The 20,447-nt window shown below is 36.7% G+C and overlaps 1 protein-coding gene and 1 pseudogene across 1 annotated transcript; both read left to right on the plus strand.

Moving 5' to 3' along the window:
* The first annotated feature begins 5,666 nt into the window (after window positions 1-5,666).
* On the plus strand, window positions 5,667-6,612 carry LOC100984684 (olfactory receptor 52E8-like; annotated as a pseudogene).
* Window positions 6,613-13,062: 6,450 nt separating this feature from the next.
* On the plus strand, window positions 13,063-19,522 carry LOC100986779 (olfactory receptor 52E4). Its single transcript, XM_057299080.2, has 2 exons — window positions 13,063-13,148; window positions 16,667-19,522. Exon 2 carries the CDS (start codon window positions 16,741-16,743, stop codon window positions 17,677-17,679), a length of 939 nt encoding a protein of 312 aa, XP_057155063.2. The 5' UTR covers window positions 13,063-13,148; window positions 16,667-16,740; the 3' UTR covers window positions 17,680-19,522.
* Window positions 19,523-20,447: the final 925 nt, after the last annotated feature.

Here is a 20,447-nt window from a genome sequence, read left to right on the forward strand (position 1 = left end):
AGTCAGGTAGCGTGATGCCTCCAGCTTTGTTCTTTTGGCTTAGGATTGACTTGGTAATGCAGGCTCTTTTCTGGTTCCATATGAACTTTAAAGTAGTTTTTTCCAATTCTGTGAAGAAAGTCATTGGTAGCTTGATGGGGATGGCATTGAATCTATAAATTACCTTGGGCAGTATGGCCATTTTCACAATATTGATTCTTCCTACCCATGAGCATGGAATGTTCTTCCATTTGTTTGTATCCTCTTTTATTTCATTGAGCAGTGGTTTGTAGTTCTCCTTGAAGAGGTCCTTCACGTCCCTTGTATGTTGGATTCCTAGGTATTTTATTCTCTTTGAAGCAATTGTGAATGGGAGTTCACTCATGATTTGGTCCTCTGTTTGTCTGTTACTGGTGTATAAGAATGCTTGTGATTTTTTCACATTGATTTTGTATCCTGAGACTTTGCTGAAGTTGCTTATCAGCTTAAGGAGATTTTGGGCTGAGATGATGGGGTTTTCTAAATATACAATCATGTCATCTGCAAACAGGGACGATTTGACTTCCTCTTTTCCTAATTGAATACCCTTTATTTCCTTCTCCTGCCTCATTGCCCTGGCCAGAACTTCCAACACTATGTTGAATAGGAGTAGTGGGAGAGGGCATCCCTGTCTTGTGCCAGTTTTCAAAGGGAATGCTTCCAGTTTTTGTCCATTCAGTATGATATTGGCTGTGGGTTTGTCATAGATAGCTCTTATTATTTTGAGATACGTCCCACCAATACCTAATTTATTGAGAGTTTTTAGCATGAAGGGTTGTTGAATTTTGTCAAAGGCCTTTTGTCACCACAAAGAAATGATAAATATTTGGGTGACAGATATGCTAATTATCATGATTTGATAATTCTACAACATACATATATATCAAAACATCACAATTCACCCCATAATATATACCATTATTATTTATCAACTAAAAATTTAATAAAACTTTAAAACAATTGTGCCAGGACAACTGGATATGCACATGATAAAAGAGGGAAGTTGGCTGAGGTGCGGTAGCTCATGCCTGTAATCCCAGCACTTTGGGATGCTGTAGAGGGCGGATCACGAGGTCAGGAGATTGAGACCATCTTGGCCAACATAGTGAAACCTCACCTCTACTAAAATACAAAATATTAGCCAGGTGTGGTGGTGTGTACCTGTAATCCCAGCTACTTGGGAGGCTGAGGCAGGGGAATCGCTTGAACACAGGAGGTGGAGCTTGCAGTGAGCTGAGATCGCACCACTGCACTCCAGCCTGATGACAGAGCAAGACTCCATCTCAAAAAAAAAAAAAAAAAGTGAAGTTGCACCCTTAAATAACACTATGTATATACAAAAATTAAAATGAATCAAAAACTTAAATATAACTAAAACAATGAAACTCTTAGAATAAAACATAGGGTAAGTCATGACTTCAGATTTGATTTCTTACATAGGGCAACAAAAACAGAGCAATGAGTTATAAATTAGTGAATGAAGCATTAAGATCAAAAACTTTTGTGAATTAAATAACACTGTAAAGAGATTGAAAAGACAACCCATAGAATGGGAGAAAATATTTGAAAATCACATATCTGTTAAGAGTTTAGTATACAGAATATATAAAGAAGGACTCATACAACTTGACCAAAAAAATTGTAAAAACAATTTTAAAATGGGCAAACCACTTCAATAGGCATTTATTTAAAGATATACAAATGGCCAATGTGCCCAGGCAAAGATGCTCAATATCATCAGTCACTGGGGAAATGAAAATCAAAAAGACAATGACACATCATTGGACATCTACTATGATTCCTATAATAATTTTAAACATGGAAAATGGCATGTGTTAGAGAGGATGTGATAAATGGAAATACTCATACATTGCTGGCAAGAATGTAAATTGATGTGGTCGCTATGGAATAGTTTGGAACTTTCAGGGAAAGTTAAATGTAGAATTACCATAAGACCCAAGATTTCTACTTCTTAAAATGTACTCAAAAGAACTGAGGCCGGGCGCAGTAGCTCACACCTGTAATCCCAGCAGTTTGGGAGGCGAAGGCGGGCAGATCACAAGGTCAGGAGATCGAGACCATTCTGGCGAACAAGGTGAAACCCCGTCTCTAGTAAAAATACAAAAAAATTAGCCGGGTGTGGTGGCAGGTGCCTGTAGTCCCAGCTACTCAGGAGGCTGAAGCAGGAGAATGGCATGAACCTGAGGGGCAGAGCTTTCAGTGAGCAAAGATCATGCCACTGCACTCCAGCCTGGGCAACAGAGCAAGACTCCATCTCAAAAAAAAAAAACAAAAAAAACCAAAAAAACAAGGAATTGAAAACAGGTGTTAAAAAAAAAAAAAAAAAGAATGTTCATAGCAGTATTATTGACAATAGCCAAAAGATGGAAACAACCCAATATCCATCACTTGATGAATGTATAAACGTGTGATATATCCATACAATGGAATTTTATTTAGCCATAAAAAGAAATGACGTACTGATAAATGCTGCAACACAGATGCAATTTGAAATCACGATAGGTGAAAGAAAGCAGACACAAACGCCTACATATTGCATGATCTCATTTACATGAAATATCCATAATAAATTGGTAAAGAAAATGCACAGAAATAGAAAGTAGATTACTGGTTTTCAGGGGCTGGAAGAAGAAAAGAATGGGGAGTGACTGCTTAATGGGTACAGGCTTCACTTTTGGAGGGATGAATATTCTGAAGCGAGACAGTGGTGATAGTTGCCAAAATTGTAAATGCTCTAAGTGCCACTGGATTGTAAACTTCAAAATATATAAAATGGTAAATTTTATGTTATATGAATTTTGCCAATATAAGTAAAGAGTTGCTGGTTATACTGGATACCCAACAAAGCCCAAAGGAATAATCCAAGCAACTCATAAAATGAAAGACAGGAAGATAAGAAATAAGGAAGGAGAGAAAAAGATAAAATGAGACCTGTTATAAATATTATCTGAAATAACAAGAACTGGAAATTGAACAAGTAATGGGCACAGGGTTCACTGAGATCTCCCTAGAGCTTCCCTTCATCTGGTGCAATAACAAAGGGGAACTACTCTTCATTTTAACCTCAGTGTCTCAGACACTGTGGCACTTGGAGACTTTATTAAAACTCTGCTGCGCCAGCAAACACACACAGACATTTCGTTAACATTTTTCAGGGTGCACTGAAGCTCTATGCTAAACCATTTATATAGATTTCAAGAACTGAACGCATAGTTGTTACTTGACTCCTTAAGACAGAGGAAGAAATCTTGGTAAGGGTTTCCAATCAGCAACTTTGTGTAATGTGTACTTAAGATTGGAATTTGAATTAACAGAAATTGAGTTAAGACCTGGAGAATCGGGGTGGGGAATAAAATAGTACATATCAGCAGTCTAAGAAGAGGTAAGATAAAAAAAACGGGAAGATATTGGGGAGAAAAATATTTGCTGGACACCTTCAATATTTCACGCATATGTGACTTTATTTATCCCATTTGATAATAATATCATGTAGAAAGTACTATGCTTATTTCTAGAAGAAACTTAGACTCCGAACATATTGTAACTTATGTAAAGTCAGAAAGCCAGAAATAACAGAATCAGTACTCTATTCCATGTCACAGTGCCAACAATATTAAAAATTCTGTGCTTTTGCTTCTTTTTCCTACACAAAATGCCTTATAATGAGATAGTGAGTGATACAGAGAGTGACAAAATTCCATAGAAGGCAAAGAAGAATTGCTTAATGAGCTTGAATTTGTTTATACTTAGAAAGACTATGAACGTACCCTGTTATAGAAAAGGATACAATATGGTGATTAGCTGTTGGTCTTTCTTCATGCTTCATATTTCAAATGGATTTAACTGAACTCAAATTTGATTATTAAGAGACCTGAATTTATAACTGAGCCCAAGGCCCATGTAAGACATGAGGTAAAAAGCTTACATACAGCAGTAGTAAATAATATATTTGGAACTAAATAAGCAGATGTGTGCTAAAAAATTTGACTTTACCCAGAGAGAGGTCTGTCCTTTGCTCCTGGCTTCTAGAAAGAAATATACACAATAGCTAATAAGAGAGTCTTTGTTTACTAGATTGGGGATTGGTCACACTAGATCTGAGGGTAGGGACTGGCCATGTCATAAAGATCAACAATATGACTTAGACTGGGGACTTTGGGTCATGTGACACCAGTAAACCTGGAGACTGAGTTCAATCACATTTGCAATCAATCCAGCCATCATACCTGTATAATGAAATCCCAATAAAAACTCTGAACACCAAAGCTTGGGAGAGTTTCCCTAGTTGGCAATATGACTTCATGCATATTTTCACACATTAATGCCATAAGAGTAATGCATGTTTACTCCATGAAAGGACAACAAATTCTTCAGATTTGGACACCTCAGTTTCTTTTCTAAGCATCTCTTTATTTGTCTAATTTTAATCTGTGTCCTTTTCCTGTAATAAACTGTAACCATGAACATAATAGCTTTCAGTGAGTTCTATAAGTACTTCTAGTGAATTATTGAAGCTGAGGGTGGTTTTGGAAAACCTCCGAAATTGCAGTTAATGACAGAAGTGAGGGTAGTCTTCGGGACTGTACCCTCAAGTTTTGAAGTTTAGAGAGCTCCAGGCTAATCTAATTTGATGTCACATTTCTTTAAACTGTTAGCAAGGTCAATAGGCTCTTGTAAAAGAACTTCGTATGGTGGAAAACCTTCACAGATAATCATTCTCCCTTACCAATTTACTTTAAATTCCCACTAAGGGATACCTTCCTTCTAGATACCTAGACCCTAGAAAAGGTGTGGATCTGCTTCTTGACTCAATTCTGTTGTATTGTGTTTTTTTTCCTAATAAAACACTGTTAAAATTATCACCACTTTATAAGAAGACTCAGTGTCTGATAGTGTAAATCCTGCAGATTTTTTCTTCTTTGAAGAAGTTTTGGCTCTTCTAAATTCTCATATTTTTCCTCATACCTTACTTTTCTTTCTTTTCTTTCTCCTTTCACTACACCTGATAGCAAATATTGCAAAAATAGAGCCAGATTAATGTTACATATCTGAATTTCAACCTAGTTTCAAATTTTGAATTTCCTATTAGCTTTGTAAATGATGGGAAATTACTTAACTTAGCAAAACTTTGCTGTTCCATAAAATCAGATACCAGTAGAACTTGTGTCATGAAATTTGGCGAGAACTAAATGAGATAATATATGTAAGTAGCAGTAGATGCAAAGACTGAAAAATAGTAGATATCTAATCAATAATAGCTATTATTACTGTGGTTCTTATTATCATAAATTTTATTTTCATCAACTCATAGTGTCTATATCTTGAGAAAGAAGGGAATAAGTACATTTATTTACTCTGAACTCAAAATTTTAGGAGAGACATAGTTCAACCTTCTACTTGGCAGTTCAGCTTCTCACATTCATGGTGCGGGTAAGGAGTGATACTAGGATTATGTATGGAAAATGAAAAGAAGGAGAAAAAAACAAAGGCCTTTACAGAAAGGTATTCTTAATATCAATCCTTTGTTTGAGGATTTATTTATTTGTTTTAGATCTCAATTAAGTCTCGATGAATTGCCCGACGGGAACTGAAAAGAACTTTTAAAGCCATGGCCGCCAGCAGTTGGCAGAAGAATGTCTTCTCCCAATGTCACTGAACCCCACCTCTCTTCCTTCCTGTTGGTTAGCAATTCCAGGATTGGAAGCTGCACAACGCTGGCTAGGCTTTCCCTTCTGTGTTGTATATCTGATTGCTCTTGTTGGAAATCTTATCATTCTATTTGTCATCTGGACTGATAAAAACCTTCACCAACCCATGTTCTACTTTCTGGCCATGCTGTCAGTGATGACCTGAGTCTCTCTACATCTACTATCCCCAAGATGTTGGGCATCTTCTGGTTCAGCCTTCAGGAGTTGTGCTTTGGGTGCTGTGTTGCTCAAGTCTTTTTTATCCATTTTTTTTTGCAGTCATGGAGAGCACTGTACTTCTTGTCATGGGATTTGATCGCTATGTGGCTATTTGCAACCCCTTCAGGTAGACCAAGATCCTCACCAACAGAATTATTGGTGTGATTGCTATGGTTGTGGTTCTTAGAAGCTTATGTATGATTGCTCCCATCATTTTTCTCCTCATGAGGCTGCCTTACTGTGGACATAGAATCATCCCTTATACCTATTGTGAGCACATGGGAGTGGCTCGTCTGGCTTGTGCCAGCATCAGTGTCAATGTCTATCATGGTCTTGGGAATATTTTTATCTTGTTTCTGGATATGTTTCTTATCATCATCTCCTATGCTAGAATTTTATGCACAGTCTTTCACCTCCCTTCCCAAGAGGCCCACCTGAAGGCTCTTAATACCTGTAGCTCCCATATCTGTGTCACCTTAGCATTTTTTGGCCCAGCTCTCTTCTCCTTTCTCACTCATCGCTTTGGTCATGGCATCCCACAGTATATCCATATTCTCCTGGCTACTCTCTATATATAGTCATTCCCCCTGCTCTTAACCCAGTCATTTATGGAGTTAGGACCAAGCAAATCCAGGAGGGGGTAGAAAGTCTCTTTACTAAAAATTGATTGAATGGGAGAGAATTCATTCAGGTTATAAAAGTGTAAGTCCTAAAAAGACAAAATTTGTGATAAAATTAATAAATTGTTTTTGCCAAAATGGACCATCAATTTTATACATATATTTTATACAGATGTGTGTGTATATTTATTTATTTATACATATGTATGTATGCGTGTATGTTTAAAAACATATTGGCAGCAATTGCTAGATGTATGTGTGTTTATGCATGTCTGAGTGTGTATTTGCAATGATGTTATCTATTGACCCCTAACACAGAATATGCCATATAAAAGTAAGTTTCAAGGAGGATCACTTTAATTCACTGAAAATGAAAACATTTTCAGAAATTTAATGCAAATTTTAATTGCAACTTTCTCCAAAAGAGAAAAAAATTTTTCAAAGATACTTGCTAAGAGAACAAAAATAATAGAAATGTTTTAAAAAGAGTAACAAAGTTTTTTCAGTGAATTAAATGTTTTTTTTTTTTTTTTTTTTTTTTGAGACGGAGTCTCGCTCTGTTGCCCAGGCTGGAGTGCAGTGGCGCGATCTCGGCTCACTGCAAGCTCCGCCTCCCGGGTTCACGCCATTCTCCTGCCTCAGCCTCCCGAGTAGCTGGGACTACAGGCGCCCGCTACCACGCCCGGCTAATTTTTTGTATTTTTAGTAGAGACGGGGTTTCACCGTGTTAGCCAGGATGGTCTCGATCTCCTGACCTCGTGATCCGCCCGCCTCAGCCTCCCAAAGTGCTGGGATTACAGGCGTGAGCCACCGCGCCCGGCCTGAATTAAATGTTTTTAAACCATTTCTATTATTTTTGTTTTCTTAGCATATATCTTAAAAATTTTTTTTCTCTCTTGGAGAAAGTTGCAGTTAAAATTCGCATTAAATTTCTGAAAATGTCTTCATTTTTCTCTCAGATATGAATAATGGATTGAATGAGCATTGAATTCCAAGTGCAAAATTATTTTTTTTGGACATGATTTTTTTAACATTCACTTTTGCATTTGAGATTTTGGATCCCAGTCAGATTATGTTTCCCTTTAATCTATGCTCTTTTCTCTATCTCTCTCACTTGAACTTTTATTCTCTTTCTCTCAACTCTTTTTCTGTGGAATGGTTTAAGATTTTCTTTTTATTTTTTGTGTTCACAATTTCTACCAAACAGTAGTACCTAAGTCCCTACTGGGCCTCTGTTGAAACTGTCAATATTAAGCCTTAAATAATTTTTCAACTGTAGAAATTTTCTTTATTATTCTCTCCTTCTTTATTTTTATTTCACCTTTTGAAACTTGTGTCTATGTCAGAAATAAATACGCTCAAAAATACCTCGACACAGAAATTTATACAGTATTTTATAATAAATACCCAGTCATAAAATAGCTTTATCAGGTGAGTAGTTGACACCTCATTACTTTAAGGAATAAAGAATATTAAACTATATATGTGAAATTAAATTGATGATTATTAAAACTTGTGGACATATTCTTTTTTTTAGTTACTTTGATATTAACTCTTCCCATTGAGTTTGCATGTATTTTGTATGCTAAATTAGTAAAAAAAAAAAAAATCACTAGGAATGTCATAGAATTGGGTGAAATGATTGTGGTAGTAATATTCAAAATTGAATTTGACCTTATCTCGCTTGAACAATATTCCACTTAGGTCATTCAGTTCTTTAAAATGAACCTTAGACTACCATTTTTTATTTTCTATTGCCATTTTTGAAAACCATGAATGTGTTGTTTATGTCAATTTTGGCCATATGCAGGAGGGTTACTTAAGCCCAGGATTTCGAGACCAGCCTAGGCAACTTATGGAGACCCTGTTTCTATAAAAAAAAATAATAAAATTTTAAAAATTACATTTTTATATACTAATAAAAAATTTATAAATTAAAATCTTGAAAATTATATATTTTTAAATGGCATCGATCATTAAAAAGTCAGGAAACAACAGGTGCTGGAGAGGATGTGGAGAAATAGGAACACTTTTACACTGTTGGTGGGACTGTAAACTAGTTCAACCATTGTGGAAGTCAGTGTGGCGATTCCTCAGGGATCTAGAACTAGAAATACCATTTGACCCAGCAATCCCATTACTGGGTACATACCCAAAGGATTATAAATCATGCTGCTATAAAGACACATGCACATGTATATTTATTGTGGCACTACTCACAATAGCAAAGACTTGGAACCAAGCCAAATGTCCAACAATGATAGACTGGATTAAGAAAATGTGGCACATATACACCATGGAATACTATGCAGCCATAAAAAATGATGAGTTCATGTCCTTTGTAGGGACAGGGATGAAGCTGGAAACCATCATTCTCAGCAAACTATCGCAAGGACAAAAAAACCAAACACTGCATGTTCTCACTCATAGGTGGGAATTGAACAATGAAAACACGTGGACACAGGAAGGGGAACGTCACACACCAGGGCCTATTGTGGGTGGGGGGAGCGGGGAGGGATAGCATTAGGAGATATACCTAATGTTAAATGATGAGTTAATGGGTGCAGCACACAATCATGGCACATGTATACATATGTAACAAACCTGCACGTTGTGCACACGTACCCTAAAACTTAAAGTATAATAAAAATAAATAAATAAAATAAATAAATAAATAAATAAATGGCATCACAGAACATCAAATGCTTTGACCTAACTCTAACAAATGATATGCAAAACTTCTAAAATAAAAGCATAATAATCCTTCAAAGGAACTTTTTAAATACATAAATACATGAAAAGATATACCTAGTTCATGATTTGGAATAATCAATAACCTTTTAAAAACATTCTCTAAAATTGAACTATATATTCAATGCAATAAATATTTTAATGAATTTGTTTGCTTATTTGCCCTCTTGTTTTTATTTTCAAAGTGTTATATACATTTTAAAAGAAATTGGCTGGAAATCCTGAAGAACAAAATTTTAGGTTTTATATTATTATATTCCATAATTTATTTTATAGTATCACTTATGAAAACTGTGAAATACTTGTACAAGAACAGACAAAAAGCAGAACCACATAGTCCAAACACAAAAATACACTTGTATAAATGTATAATTTATGACAAACAGCTTTTTAATAAATGAAGCAAGATCAAATGAATAGCCAAAGTAAATCAATTATATATTGAAAAATAATTGCCTCTATGTCACTGCCCTTTCAATGTGATAGTTAATATCCTCTCATCAAGGGGTTAATCTTGACAATGTGAGCAAGATGGACTACTAAAATGTTCCAGCTCTTAGTTGCCTCACACCGATAGCCAGAACAATGAATAAATAATTACATTTTAATGAAAGTAACTGAAGGAGAGGAGTGCTCGTTTGTGAGACCCTGAGCCTAGAACCCTGGCTCCACAGGCACTCCAAGCCACTGTACTTCGAGCCCAGCGCTGCTGCAGCTGCTTATAGGTCATATCAAATCTGAGGGATTCTGTCAGGTGCGTCCCCTCATTGTGGGAAAAATTAAAAATAAGAGGACCCCAAAAGCCCTTGACACTAAGGACATAAACAAATTGTGCCACCACTACTGCTGTGCCACTACAAACTTCTACAGTCAGCCACTGAGGCACCCACAGTTATTGCTGACATTAAACTCAGCTCAGGAAGCTGCACAGAGACTATGCTACACCTATCTGGAAACAGAGTCACCACACTCTTCCCAACTGGCACACTAAAACCCAACTTCAGGTGATAGTTGTCCTCTATAAAAACCACTCTGGAAAGTTTGGAGATAAGTGTTCCACCAGATACACAGGCATCAATATAGAGACACAAGAAACATGAAAAGGCAAAGACATATGATACAACCAAAGGAACATAACACTGTAGTAACGGACTCCAGCAAAAAGAAAATCAACAAATTGCCAAAGAAAAAAATCAAAATAATGATGCTGAGAAGACTCAATAAAATACAAGAAAATACAGCATAGACAATTCAATAAAATCAGGAAAACAATTCATGAAACAAATGAGAAATTCAACAGAAGATAAAAATCATAAAAATCAAATAGAAATCCTGTAGCTGAAGAATTCAATGAATAAGTTTTCAAGTTACAATAGAGAGATTCAGTAGCAGACTTGGTCAAGCAGAAGAATCTGTTGACAGGTTGTTTGAAATAAGTCAAAGAAAAACAAAAGAAGGATTAAAAAAAGTAAAGAAATAATGGTGTTCCTTCCTAATGCTAGATGACGAGTTAGTGGGTGCAGCAGCGCACCAGCATGGCACATGTATACATATGTAACTAACCTGCACAATGTGCACATGTACCCTAAAACTTAAAGTATAATTAAAAAAAAAAAAAGAAATAATGGTGTTCCTTAATGGGATGCCATTAAGTAAACAAATATTTGTATTATGAGAATTCTAGAAGGAGAAGAGAAAGAAAAGGACAAAGGAAACCTATTTAATAAAATAACAGCTGAAAACTTTCCAAATGTGAAGAGAGATATAGATATCCAGATCCGAAAGCTCAAAATCCCCTATGTAAATTCAACTCAAGAAGGTCCTCCCCGAGACATTATAATGTCAAATTGTCAAAAGTCCAAGACAAAAAGTCTCTAGGCCTTTAGGCTATTTGGCATGAGGAAACAGTGAAAATAGTGGGAAAATATATCCAATCCTTCAACACTTTTCAGAAGAAGTAATGTCCTCAGGGAACAGCTGGGTTTCTGTTTCAAAAGGAAGAGAAACAGAACATCAGAAGTGGTTTAAGGCCAAAAATAATATCACTGCTCATAAAAAATTGATTCTAGAAGTCACAGTGAAATAATCTTGGGAATAGGAGAGGGGTAGGTACAGTGACCAATTAGGAGATATATGATTATATGATATGACCCTAACAGAACTAGAATTTTTATGTTTTAAAAATAACGTAATTCAATGCCAGAACACCTCCTACAATCAAAGCACTATAGTAAGTGAACTGAAGGATAAAGTTGACTTAAACATCACTCTAATATCAATCCATAAAATAATGGAAGACAGAAAACACAAAACCAACACAAAATAAAATTTGCCTGTTATAATAGTGGCACACACTGATGTGAAAATACAAAAGACACAAAGATTATATCAGATTGATTCATATGAAAGGTCATTAAGAAGTATAGGACAATTGAGAAAGTGCTGAAGCAAAGTAGAAATGAGATGAAGTTATTTCATATGGAGGACTTTTGATTATCAAAGACAAGATGTGTGTTCGGGAGTCATGTAGTATAATGAAAGTATAAAATGTTGATTGGGTATTGAGTGAAGGACTTTGGCAACAATTGTGTTTCCCCTTTATTACATAAAGTCTACAGTATACGATGGAGAATGTAGGGGTCATGGGAAGGAATTTTAAGCAGAAATTGGATAGAGTCAGACTTGATTTGGGAAGATAAATGTGGATACAGTAAGGAAGATGGACACAATGAGGGAGAAACAGGAACCCCAGGAGTTACTTTCTCATTAATCAAAAGAGAAGTAATGAACACAAGAACGTGGCAGATCAAACCAGAATCTCTCTTGGACCACAGACGACATTGCTGCTTCTGTGGTAACAACTCAAAACAGTCTGAACTTAGGAGGCAAAAAATACCAACTAATTGTCTAATGTACTTATTTTTCCCTCAGTCTATTTCTAACTATAGTCAGGAAAACCAGGCTCTGCAGCATGTCCTGGTAGTACTATCGGGTCTACTATGTCATCATTCAGGAAGGGAGCCTCTCAGGAAACACTACTTCTGCTCTGGCTGGAAGGGACAATATAATATGTTTTATAAGGAAAACGTAGAATTTTCTTCACTTTCTGCCAAAAGAGCTGAAACACATGAAAGCCTCTCTTCAAAGACTATCTGTTCACCATTAGTTATAGACTGAGAAGGAGAATCTTGGTGGGTTGGAAGAAAGTTGCTGCTATTATCTGCAGGCATGCACACTGCCAATAAACAGAGTTGTACCACAGAGTCTAATTTGTCTATTTGAGATGTCTTCTCCTTCATCTTTTGAAGCCTCGATTGTAACAGTTGTGAAACTACATCAGGATTTACACAAACATATTAAAACAGAAAAGTTGCTGAGAACAGTTTCATGGTCATTGTGAAGAGTTAATGGTCCAAAATCAATGCTTTCATGGCTCCTGAGGGAAGCGGAATTAACATCATTCCCCAAACAGATTCCTCTCTCTTCAGGATAGCTCCCTTCCCATCCTTTCATAACACATCTGCTCCCCTGAGCTAGTTATATCTAGCATGGTGTTTCTCTGCAGATGCAGTGAAGAGGAATAAAGACTTACTAAGACTTAATGACCCTCGAGTCCATGTTTCTGCCCAGAGGATTCCGAAGACTAGGCTCGGGGATTCTGGGACATGCCTGGTCATAGGGATGCTCTCACTCACTATAAAGTTGCCTCCACTTTACCAGGCAGGCTTGTTGCTCAGAGGCTTCAAGGGGAACCTAATCACGGTCTTTAAGAACCTGGACTCATGCTCCAATTCTGCTCCAAGTAAGGGCTGGGAGAAGAAATATTACAGAGGTAAGAATGCTTGTGCAGGAGAAGTGAAAAGATACACAGGAGAGAAGAAGAGGGCAAATGAGGATAGAGAGGCCAGATTCTTCCACTTTTCTGAGGAATTATCCTAAGCACCATTGCACCATTTTCTTCACAGAGGAACACAACAGAGCACATGGGATTGGAACAGACATCCATAGGTGAGGGCAGTGGTGTACCAATTAGTAATGCACAGAATTTCTGTCTCTGTATCTGTCTCTCTCTCTCTCTCCCCCCTTTCTCTCTGCCCCTCTCTCTTACACACACATACACTCATACACACACATTCTCACAGAGTACACTGTTCACAGCCAAAACACCACAAATCCAGTAATATAGTAGCATGGCCATACTTGTTGTCAATAAGACAAAAGGATGTTATTGCAGACTTCTTTTATATGTGTGTATTTAAGGTGGTGGGTGGGTATCACATGTCAATATTCAAATACAATTCCATAGGCATTAACATATTTGGTCTGTAAAGTTTTATTCTCTGTTTCCCTCATTGTCTGAGTGAATTTAATGTTGCCAGTGGTAACTTGGTTCCCTATATCCCTACTACTTTATGGAACCATCCCCAAGCCATTTTTATTGTAAGCACAATGCCCCCGCTAGATCAGCCGGACTGAACCACCAAAGGCACAGTTATGGAAGAGCCTGAATGAAGGTCTTTATCCACTTTATCCATTCATCAACTGCTTTGGTCTCACCAAGCTTGGGAAAGCTGTAAGAATAAGGGGAGAAAATTGTTTCTTTTCTAAATGAGCAGTATGGGGTCATATTTGTATCCATAAAAATCTAGACATAAATATTAATGTCTGACTCTGTGCCATTTCTTCACTCTGGCCTCTTCTGAGCCATTCCTCCTTTATCTAATCTTAGGCCAAACTGTGACATAATTTGGACTTTTTACAATGAAATAACTTCTTTCTGCTAACAGGTGAGTTATTTTAGCTATCTTGCATTTAAATAAACAAAATATTTGGGAGCATTAATAAAATAAGTAAGTATAATTTGTTGAGGATACACTATGCACTAGCACCTATACAAACATTGGTCTTATTTATCATTAAAATAAACCACATTAGTTACAATTTATCATCTCATTTTTACAGGAGAAAAAAAAAACTGATATATCTGGTTAAAGAATCTGTCCAAGGGTCTCAAGCAAGTAAATGGTTTAGCAGGTTTTCCAGCCATGTCTGAATAGTTTTAAGGTCCACAGAAGACTTCTATAATATTCTACTACAGTCAGCAAAAAAATAAAAATCCAACAAAGTAAAAAAAATCACAAGTTCAAAATGTGAACTTTGGTGAGCACAATAAGAGAAAAATTGCCAATTGTTATGAATTTGTCTTTTCAGATGGACTCCAGTAGGGATCTTTGTCAATGTGCATATCTAGAGAAGAATAAACTTAATAATTTGCCCTCAAAAAATGATCTTGAGGTTACTGGCCATACACTGTCTGCTACTGTGGCATATAGTTATAACAGAAAGAAGGCAAGAATTCAGGTAAAACTGTGAGAGGGTGGATGTGCTGGCAGCTTTGAATTTTACTGTCAGAGAAGCGTCCTCTTTGCCATCTCCCTGGGAATGTTTTTCTCAGCTGGCAAAGTATCATGTTGAGACACAGCCACCCTTAAGATTGGGCTGACTCTGGACTGTAAATCTCACAACACATCATCCTAGCTATTTCCTCAGACTCTCCCAGGTGAAATCACAAAAACCACTGCCCTCTGATTTTTCAGCCTGGCATCTTTTCCTCAATACTGGCAAACATTATGTTCTTTTTTCAATTTTCTCTCAGCTTCTCGGGGACCAAGAAATGCTCTTGTTCTTCTCATATAGAATGGGGAATTATTAACTCCTTTGCCTGTGTACTTCTGCTGTAAAATAGCTACCTGGCAAAGTTACAGGACAACTGATGTATGCAGCCACGTACATAATAAAACATGATTTCTCTCTCTACTCCTATCTCTCCAACCTTCTCCGTCTCTCTCTCTCTCTCACTCTCTGTCTGTCTCTGTCACACACACTCACATACAAACAGAAGCACACTTATTACAAACCCCAACTCTGATTCAATTAAATGCTGAACAACTGGGAACCAACATTCATGTGGCAGTTTTGAGAATATTACAATGATTACCCCTGGTTCTCAACTCTTAGTTGCAGCTATTCTCTTTGTAGAAATAAGGCCAGTACATGCATAAATATTATACAATCCAGGTTACATTAGTTGCTACAGAGTTGTACAGTGTCTTTAGGGATGCAAAGTTAAAATAAGGTAATTTTCCTTGTTATTGTCAAGGAAGCAATGAAGAGTCCTTAAAACGTTTTAATTTCAATATTAAAATTTGCTAAATAATTGATCTGTTTACACCTGAAGGTAGGCACAATTTTGGGATATGGGAATTTTTTTATGTTACTAACTGATGTTATAGATTGTAAGGAAGATAAACATAATTTGGCAGATACACACAAGGCATTTTATTGGAAGGATATCGGGGAATCAGAATGACAGGATCTTGGAGAAACTGGATTGTTCATGAAGATTTAGAAGCATCAAAATTAGTAATTAATCCATAATAGAAATGCACTTATCAGTTTAGCTGAGTTAGAACCAGGAAAGTTCTAACAGAAACTGATTAACTACACTTATGTGATGTCACTGTATAAGATCCTTACGTTTATATTATAATAAAACATAGAAAGTGGTAGACAGTAGTACTTCTCCTTTGTACTAGGAATCTTTGTCTCATCTAGAAACTATTAAGATACTCAGAGTTTTAGTTTCTCTGAATTACATCCATAATATTTATATTATTAGACATTAGAGCAAAATTTAAATATTTAATATTAAAATAATATTAACAAACTATTATATAAAACATAATTTGATACTTTTTGTTAAAATCACTGTTTTTCAAGAAATTAGTTGTAAAAATGGTATTTTCCTTTGCAAATATTTTTATTGTTTAAGTTAAGATAATAGAGCTGAAATCTCACAACATCATTTACAATTTCATTTAATCTGTTATGGTAGCACCTCATATAACCTCTGGAAAATTTCACTATGTACTTATGAGAGAATGAGAGTGAGAATGGCTAAAAATTTTCTATTATAAAAATAGTTTTGAGCTTGTGAACTTCTGGAAAGGTACTTAGAAAACCCCAGAGATCTCAAGACCACACTTCAAAGAACACATGGTATGGTGATTTCCCAAAAAGTAAAGGGCTACTTAGGAAAGTAATGGAAGGGAATGCCGTAATATAAATATGCATTGCATTATGAAATTTTTCCCATTCTTTCAAATATCTCAAAGATTACAAAACATAAAGCCATAAGCAATATTGCCTATGATGGATCTCAGAACAATAATCTGTGTTGAGAGGCTTCCTCGATTATCCTCTGGAAAGAAGTGAGTCTCGAATGTTTGTAAATTAACCACCTATACCATTACCTCTAGCACACTGATAAGAGTCTTTCTGTTTCTTCAGGAACTTGACAAGAGAGGACCTTAAAGAAAGTGAGATCCTTCATACTTAGGAATTCAGCGACACTTGCTGGGAGAATGCCTTCTATCAATGACACCCACTTCTATCCCCCCTTCTTCCTCCTGCTAGGAATACCAGGACTGGACACTTTACATATCTGGATTTCTTTCCCATTCTGTATTGTGTACCTGATTGCCATTGTGGGGAATATGACCATTCTCTTTGTGATCAAAACTGAACATAGTCTACACCAGCCCATGTTCTACTTCCTGGCCATGTTGTCTATGATTGATCTGGGTCTGTCCACATCCACTATCCCCAAAATGCTAGGAATCTTCTGGTTCAACCTCCAAGAGATCAGCTTTGGGGGATGCCTTCTTCAGATGTTCTTTATTCACATGTTTACAGGCATGGAGACTGTTCTGTTGGTGGTCATGGCTTATGACCGCTTTGTTGCCATCTGCAACCCTCTCCAGTACACCATGATCCTCACCAATAAAACCATCAGTATCCTAGCTTCTGTGGTTGTTGGAAGAAATTTAGTTCTTGTAACCCCATTTGTGTTTCTCATTCTGCGTCTGCCATTCTGTGGGCATAACATCATACCTCACACATATTGTGAGCACATGGGTCTGGCCCGGTTGGCCTGTGCACCCATTAAGATCAACATAATCTATGGGCTCATGGTGATTTCTTATATTATTGTGGATGTGATCTTAATTGCTTCTTCCTATGTGCTTATCCTTCGAGCTGTTTTTCGCCTTCCCTCTCAAGATGTCCGACTAAAGGCCTTCAATACCTGTGGTTCTCATGTCTGTGTTATGCTGTGCTTTTACACACCAGCATTTTTTTCTTTTATGACACATCGTTTTGGCCAAAACATTCCCCACTATATCCACATTCTTTTGGCTAACCTGTATGTGGTTGTCCCACCTGCCCTTAACCCTGTCATTTATGGAGTCAGGACCAAGCAGATCCGAGAGCAAATTGTGAAAATATTTGTACAGAAAGAATAACTCTGTATTAAAGTTTGGATAAATATATCTATATACAGCCCAAATTATCATCATCTGAGCTCCCTTTTTAATCTTCTGTAACAGTTGGTCATGCTTGTCAGATTTTTTCATTTTGACTGGAAGTGCTTTAGTGTTGACAGATAATGCAAACTTAAAACCTTTGCTGCCTGTTTCCCCTACTTCTCTCCAAGTACCTGGACAAAGGTTAGAGATTAATGGAGAAGGTAACTATGCTGAAGGTTGAGGTGGCTTTGGAGTAGAACTGCTTGTAAACAAGGGTGATAGGTAGCTCCATTTTTTTCCTTATGTCTTCTCTCTAGGTAAGTTTAGATCCTGAAGGATACTGATCAAATAAATCTCATTTTATAGATGAACAAAATAAGCTGTAATCCAGCAGTAGTGTCTGTTTCATAGCTTTGTATTCTTTACAGAATCCAAAATTTTGTTGTTCTTCTCCAAAATCTTTGACTCCCATGTTTATTTTAATGCTCTCTCAGTCTTGCTGTTACTGCCATTTTTGCTCCTTTTCTTCTTTCAGCTTCCTGCTCTCTCTCTTTTTGTGACGGTTAATACTGAGTGTCAACTTTATTTGATTGAAGGATACAAAGTATTGATCCTGGTTTTGTCTGTGAGGGTGTTGCCAAAAGAGATTCACATTTGAGTTAGTGGGCTGGGAAAGGCAGACCCACCTTCAATCTGGGTGGGCACCATCTAATCAGCTGCCAACGCAGCTAGAATATAAAGCAGGCAGAAAAATGTGAAAAGACTAGATGGGCCTAGCCTCCCAGGCTACATCCTTCTCCTGTGCTGGATGCTTCCTCCTCGAACGTCGGACTCCAAGTTCCTCAGTTTTGGGACTCAGAGTGGCTCTCCTTGATCTTCAGCTTGCAGATGGCCTATTGTGGGACCTTGTGATCATGTGAGTTAATACTTAATAAATTCCCCTTTGTGTGTGTGTGTATGTGTACACACACACACACACATATATATATATATCCTATTAGTTCAGTCCCTCTAGAGAACACTGACTAATACACTTTTCTTTTACATTCGTTCTCTGATAAAGTAAGTCTTTGTGAATTTAGGGATATGAGAGACTACAGTGTGGGTATTACGGAGACATGTTTTCTCACTTGAAGCAAAGTCATTTTAGATGTGACTACTTGTATGTGTCGCCTGTCTAATTCTAATTCTCAATTCTATCTGACAATTTCCCTTCAGACAAAATATATAAAACTTATGAGACTTTATAAAACTTAGAAAAACAATTAGGCTCAAGCTATGGTAAGCACAGGGCCAGACTTGATATCGACTTCAAAATAATATCATTATAATTTATTAATCCTGTAGATCTCCAATATTTAGTCCCATTTTCAAACTTCAGATATGGCTGGAGAATGTGGTTTGCTTTAAAATAGATAAAAGAGACATTGAACTGAAATTTGTGACTTATCAGGGTACTCATGCTTCAAAATCAGGAGAAGTCTCCCTCATGTTCTATAATTTAGAACCACTGTGTAGTTTGTATGACAATATACAAAATACTCAAAAGTATGCAGATAACGATTTTAGGAAATGGGGGCGGATATAGCCAAGTAGACAAGAAAAGCAACATCACCTATTCAGTATCTGTGAATCTGGACAGTTCTTGGTCTTAACACTGGCTAAGCACAATTCCTGAATTCTATAGTATTTTGTAGATTTTCTTTAGGTCTGTACGCATGGGTTCTAATTTGATTTTTGCAGCTTCTGCTTCATGTACTTAACATTTTATGGGAACATAGAGTTTTAAATGTGGAAATACATTGAAACTTGATCTATTCCCTTTGTCTTACAAATAAAAAAAACTGAGGTCTAAAGAAAGCAGGTATTTGTGTGCATAAAATATACCCATCTTTAGCATCATTCTCATGTATCAAGTGAAGGAAGATCACTCAGATAAATCCTTTTGACTACAAATTCTTAACTCTTGCAGGAGATTTAAATAGGAAATATTTTATTTATACGTGAGAGGCTTCATCATGGGTCCCAAGTGGAGATCAAGTAAAACAAGAGGTAGAACAAGTAGCCTGGGTTTGGTGTTGGTAATGAGAAGAGGGAGACCACAGAAACTGAGTACAGGTGCAAGTAGTATAGTGATAAAGAGAAGCTGAAATCAGCACAGTCTTCATCACTGTGGTCCACAGTACTGAGTGGTAAGCACAGACGAGCATCCAGGCCCTCAATAGCTGTACCATATATAAACATGCTAAATAAAGACAAAGTTTTTTCTTTTCTCAGTGATATGAAAGGATCTGTGACATGTATAATGCAACTTTCTGGTTAAATATATTGATGGGAGTCGGAAAATTTTAATATAAGCATAATAGTGTCCACAGTGTAGATGGGAGTGCACCATAATGCTGGCCCTGAAATGGTTCATAATCAAACTGGAACACCACACTTAAACATGGCTGAGCAGAGTCATTGTACTGGGATCCCTTCTCTGGACAGTAGTTTTCTTTCACGAAATCAAACAAGATGGGACCAGAAGGGTGCTAACAAGCTGAAGAAAAAAGACACAAAAGATAAATATAATTGAGAAAATGGTGACAAAAGGAATGCCAACCTGAAATAATAGGATGAGAATCCAGTGTAAGTGTTTATTCAAATGCAAAGCTAAGGATGACCATCTGGGAAACACAGAATCCAAAGAAATGAGGTCAATCCTCCAAAGTTGAAAAGTTAAGGTTTTACTTATGTAGGCAGAAAGCAAAGAAATTTAGCAG

The sequence above is a fragment of the Pan paniscus genome, chromosome 9 (genome assembly GCF_029289425.2).
Source record: "Pan paniscus chromosome 9, NHGRI_mPanPan1-v2.0_pri, whole genome shotgun sequence".
In the NCBI taxonomy this organism is placed as follows: domain Eukaryota; kingdom Metazoa; phylum Chordata; class Mammalia; order Primates; family Hominidae; genus Pan; species Pan paniscus.

Bases quoted from the DNA above. Each gene is read 5' to 3' on its own strand.
- LOC100986779 (XM_057299080.2), top strand. From the start codon at position 16,741: ATGCCTTCTATCAATGACACCCACTTCTATCCCCCCTTCTTCCTCCTG.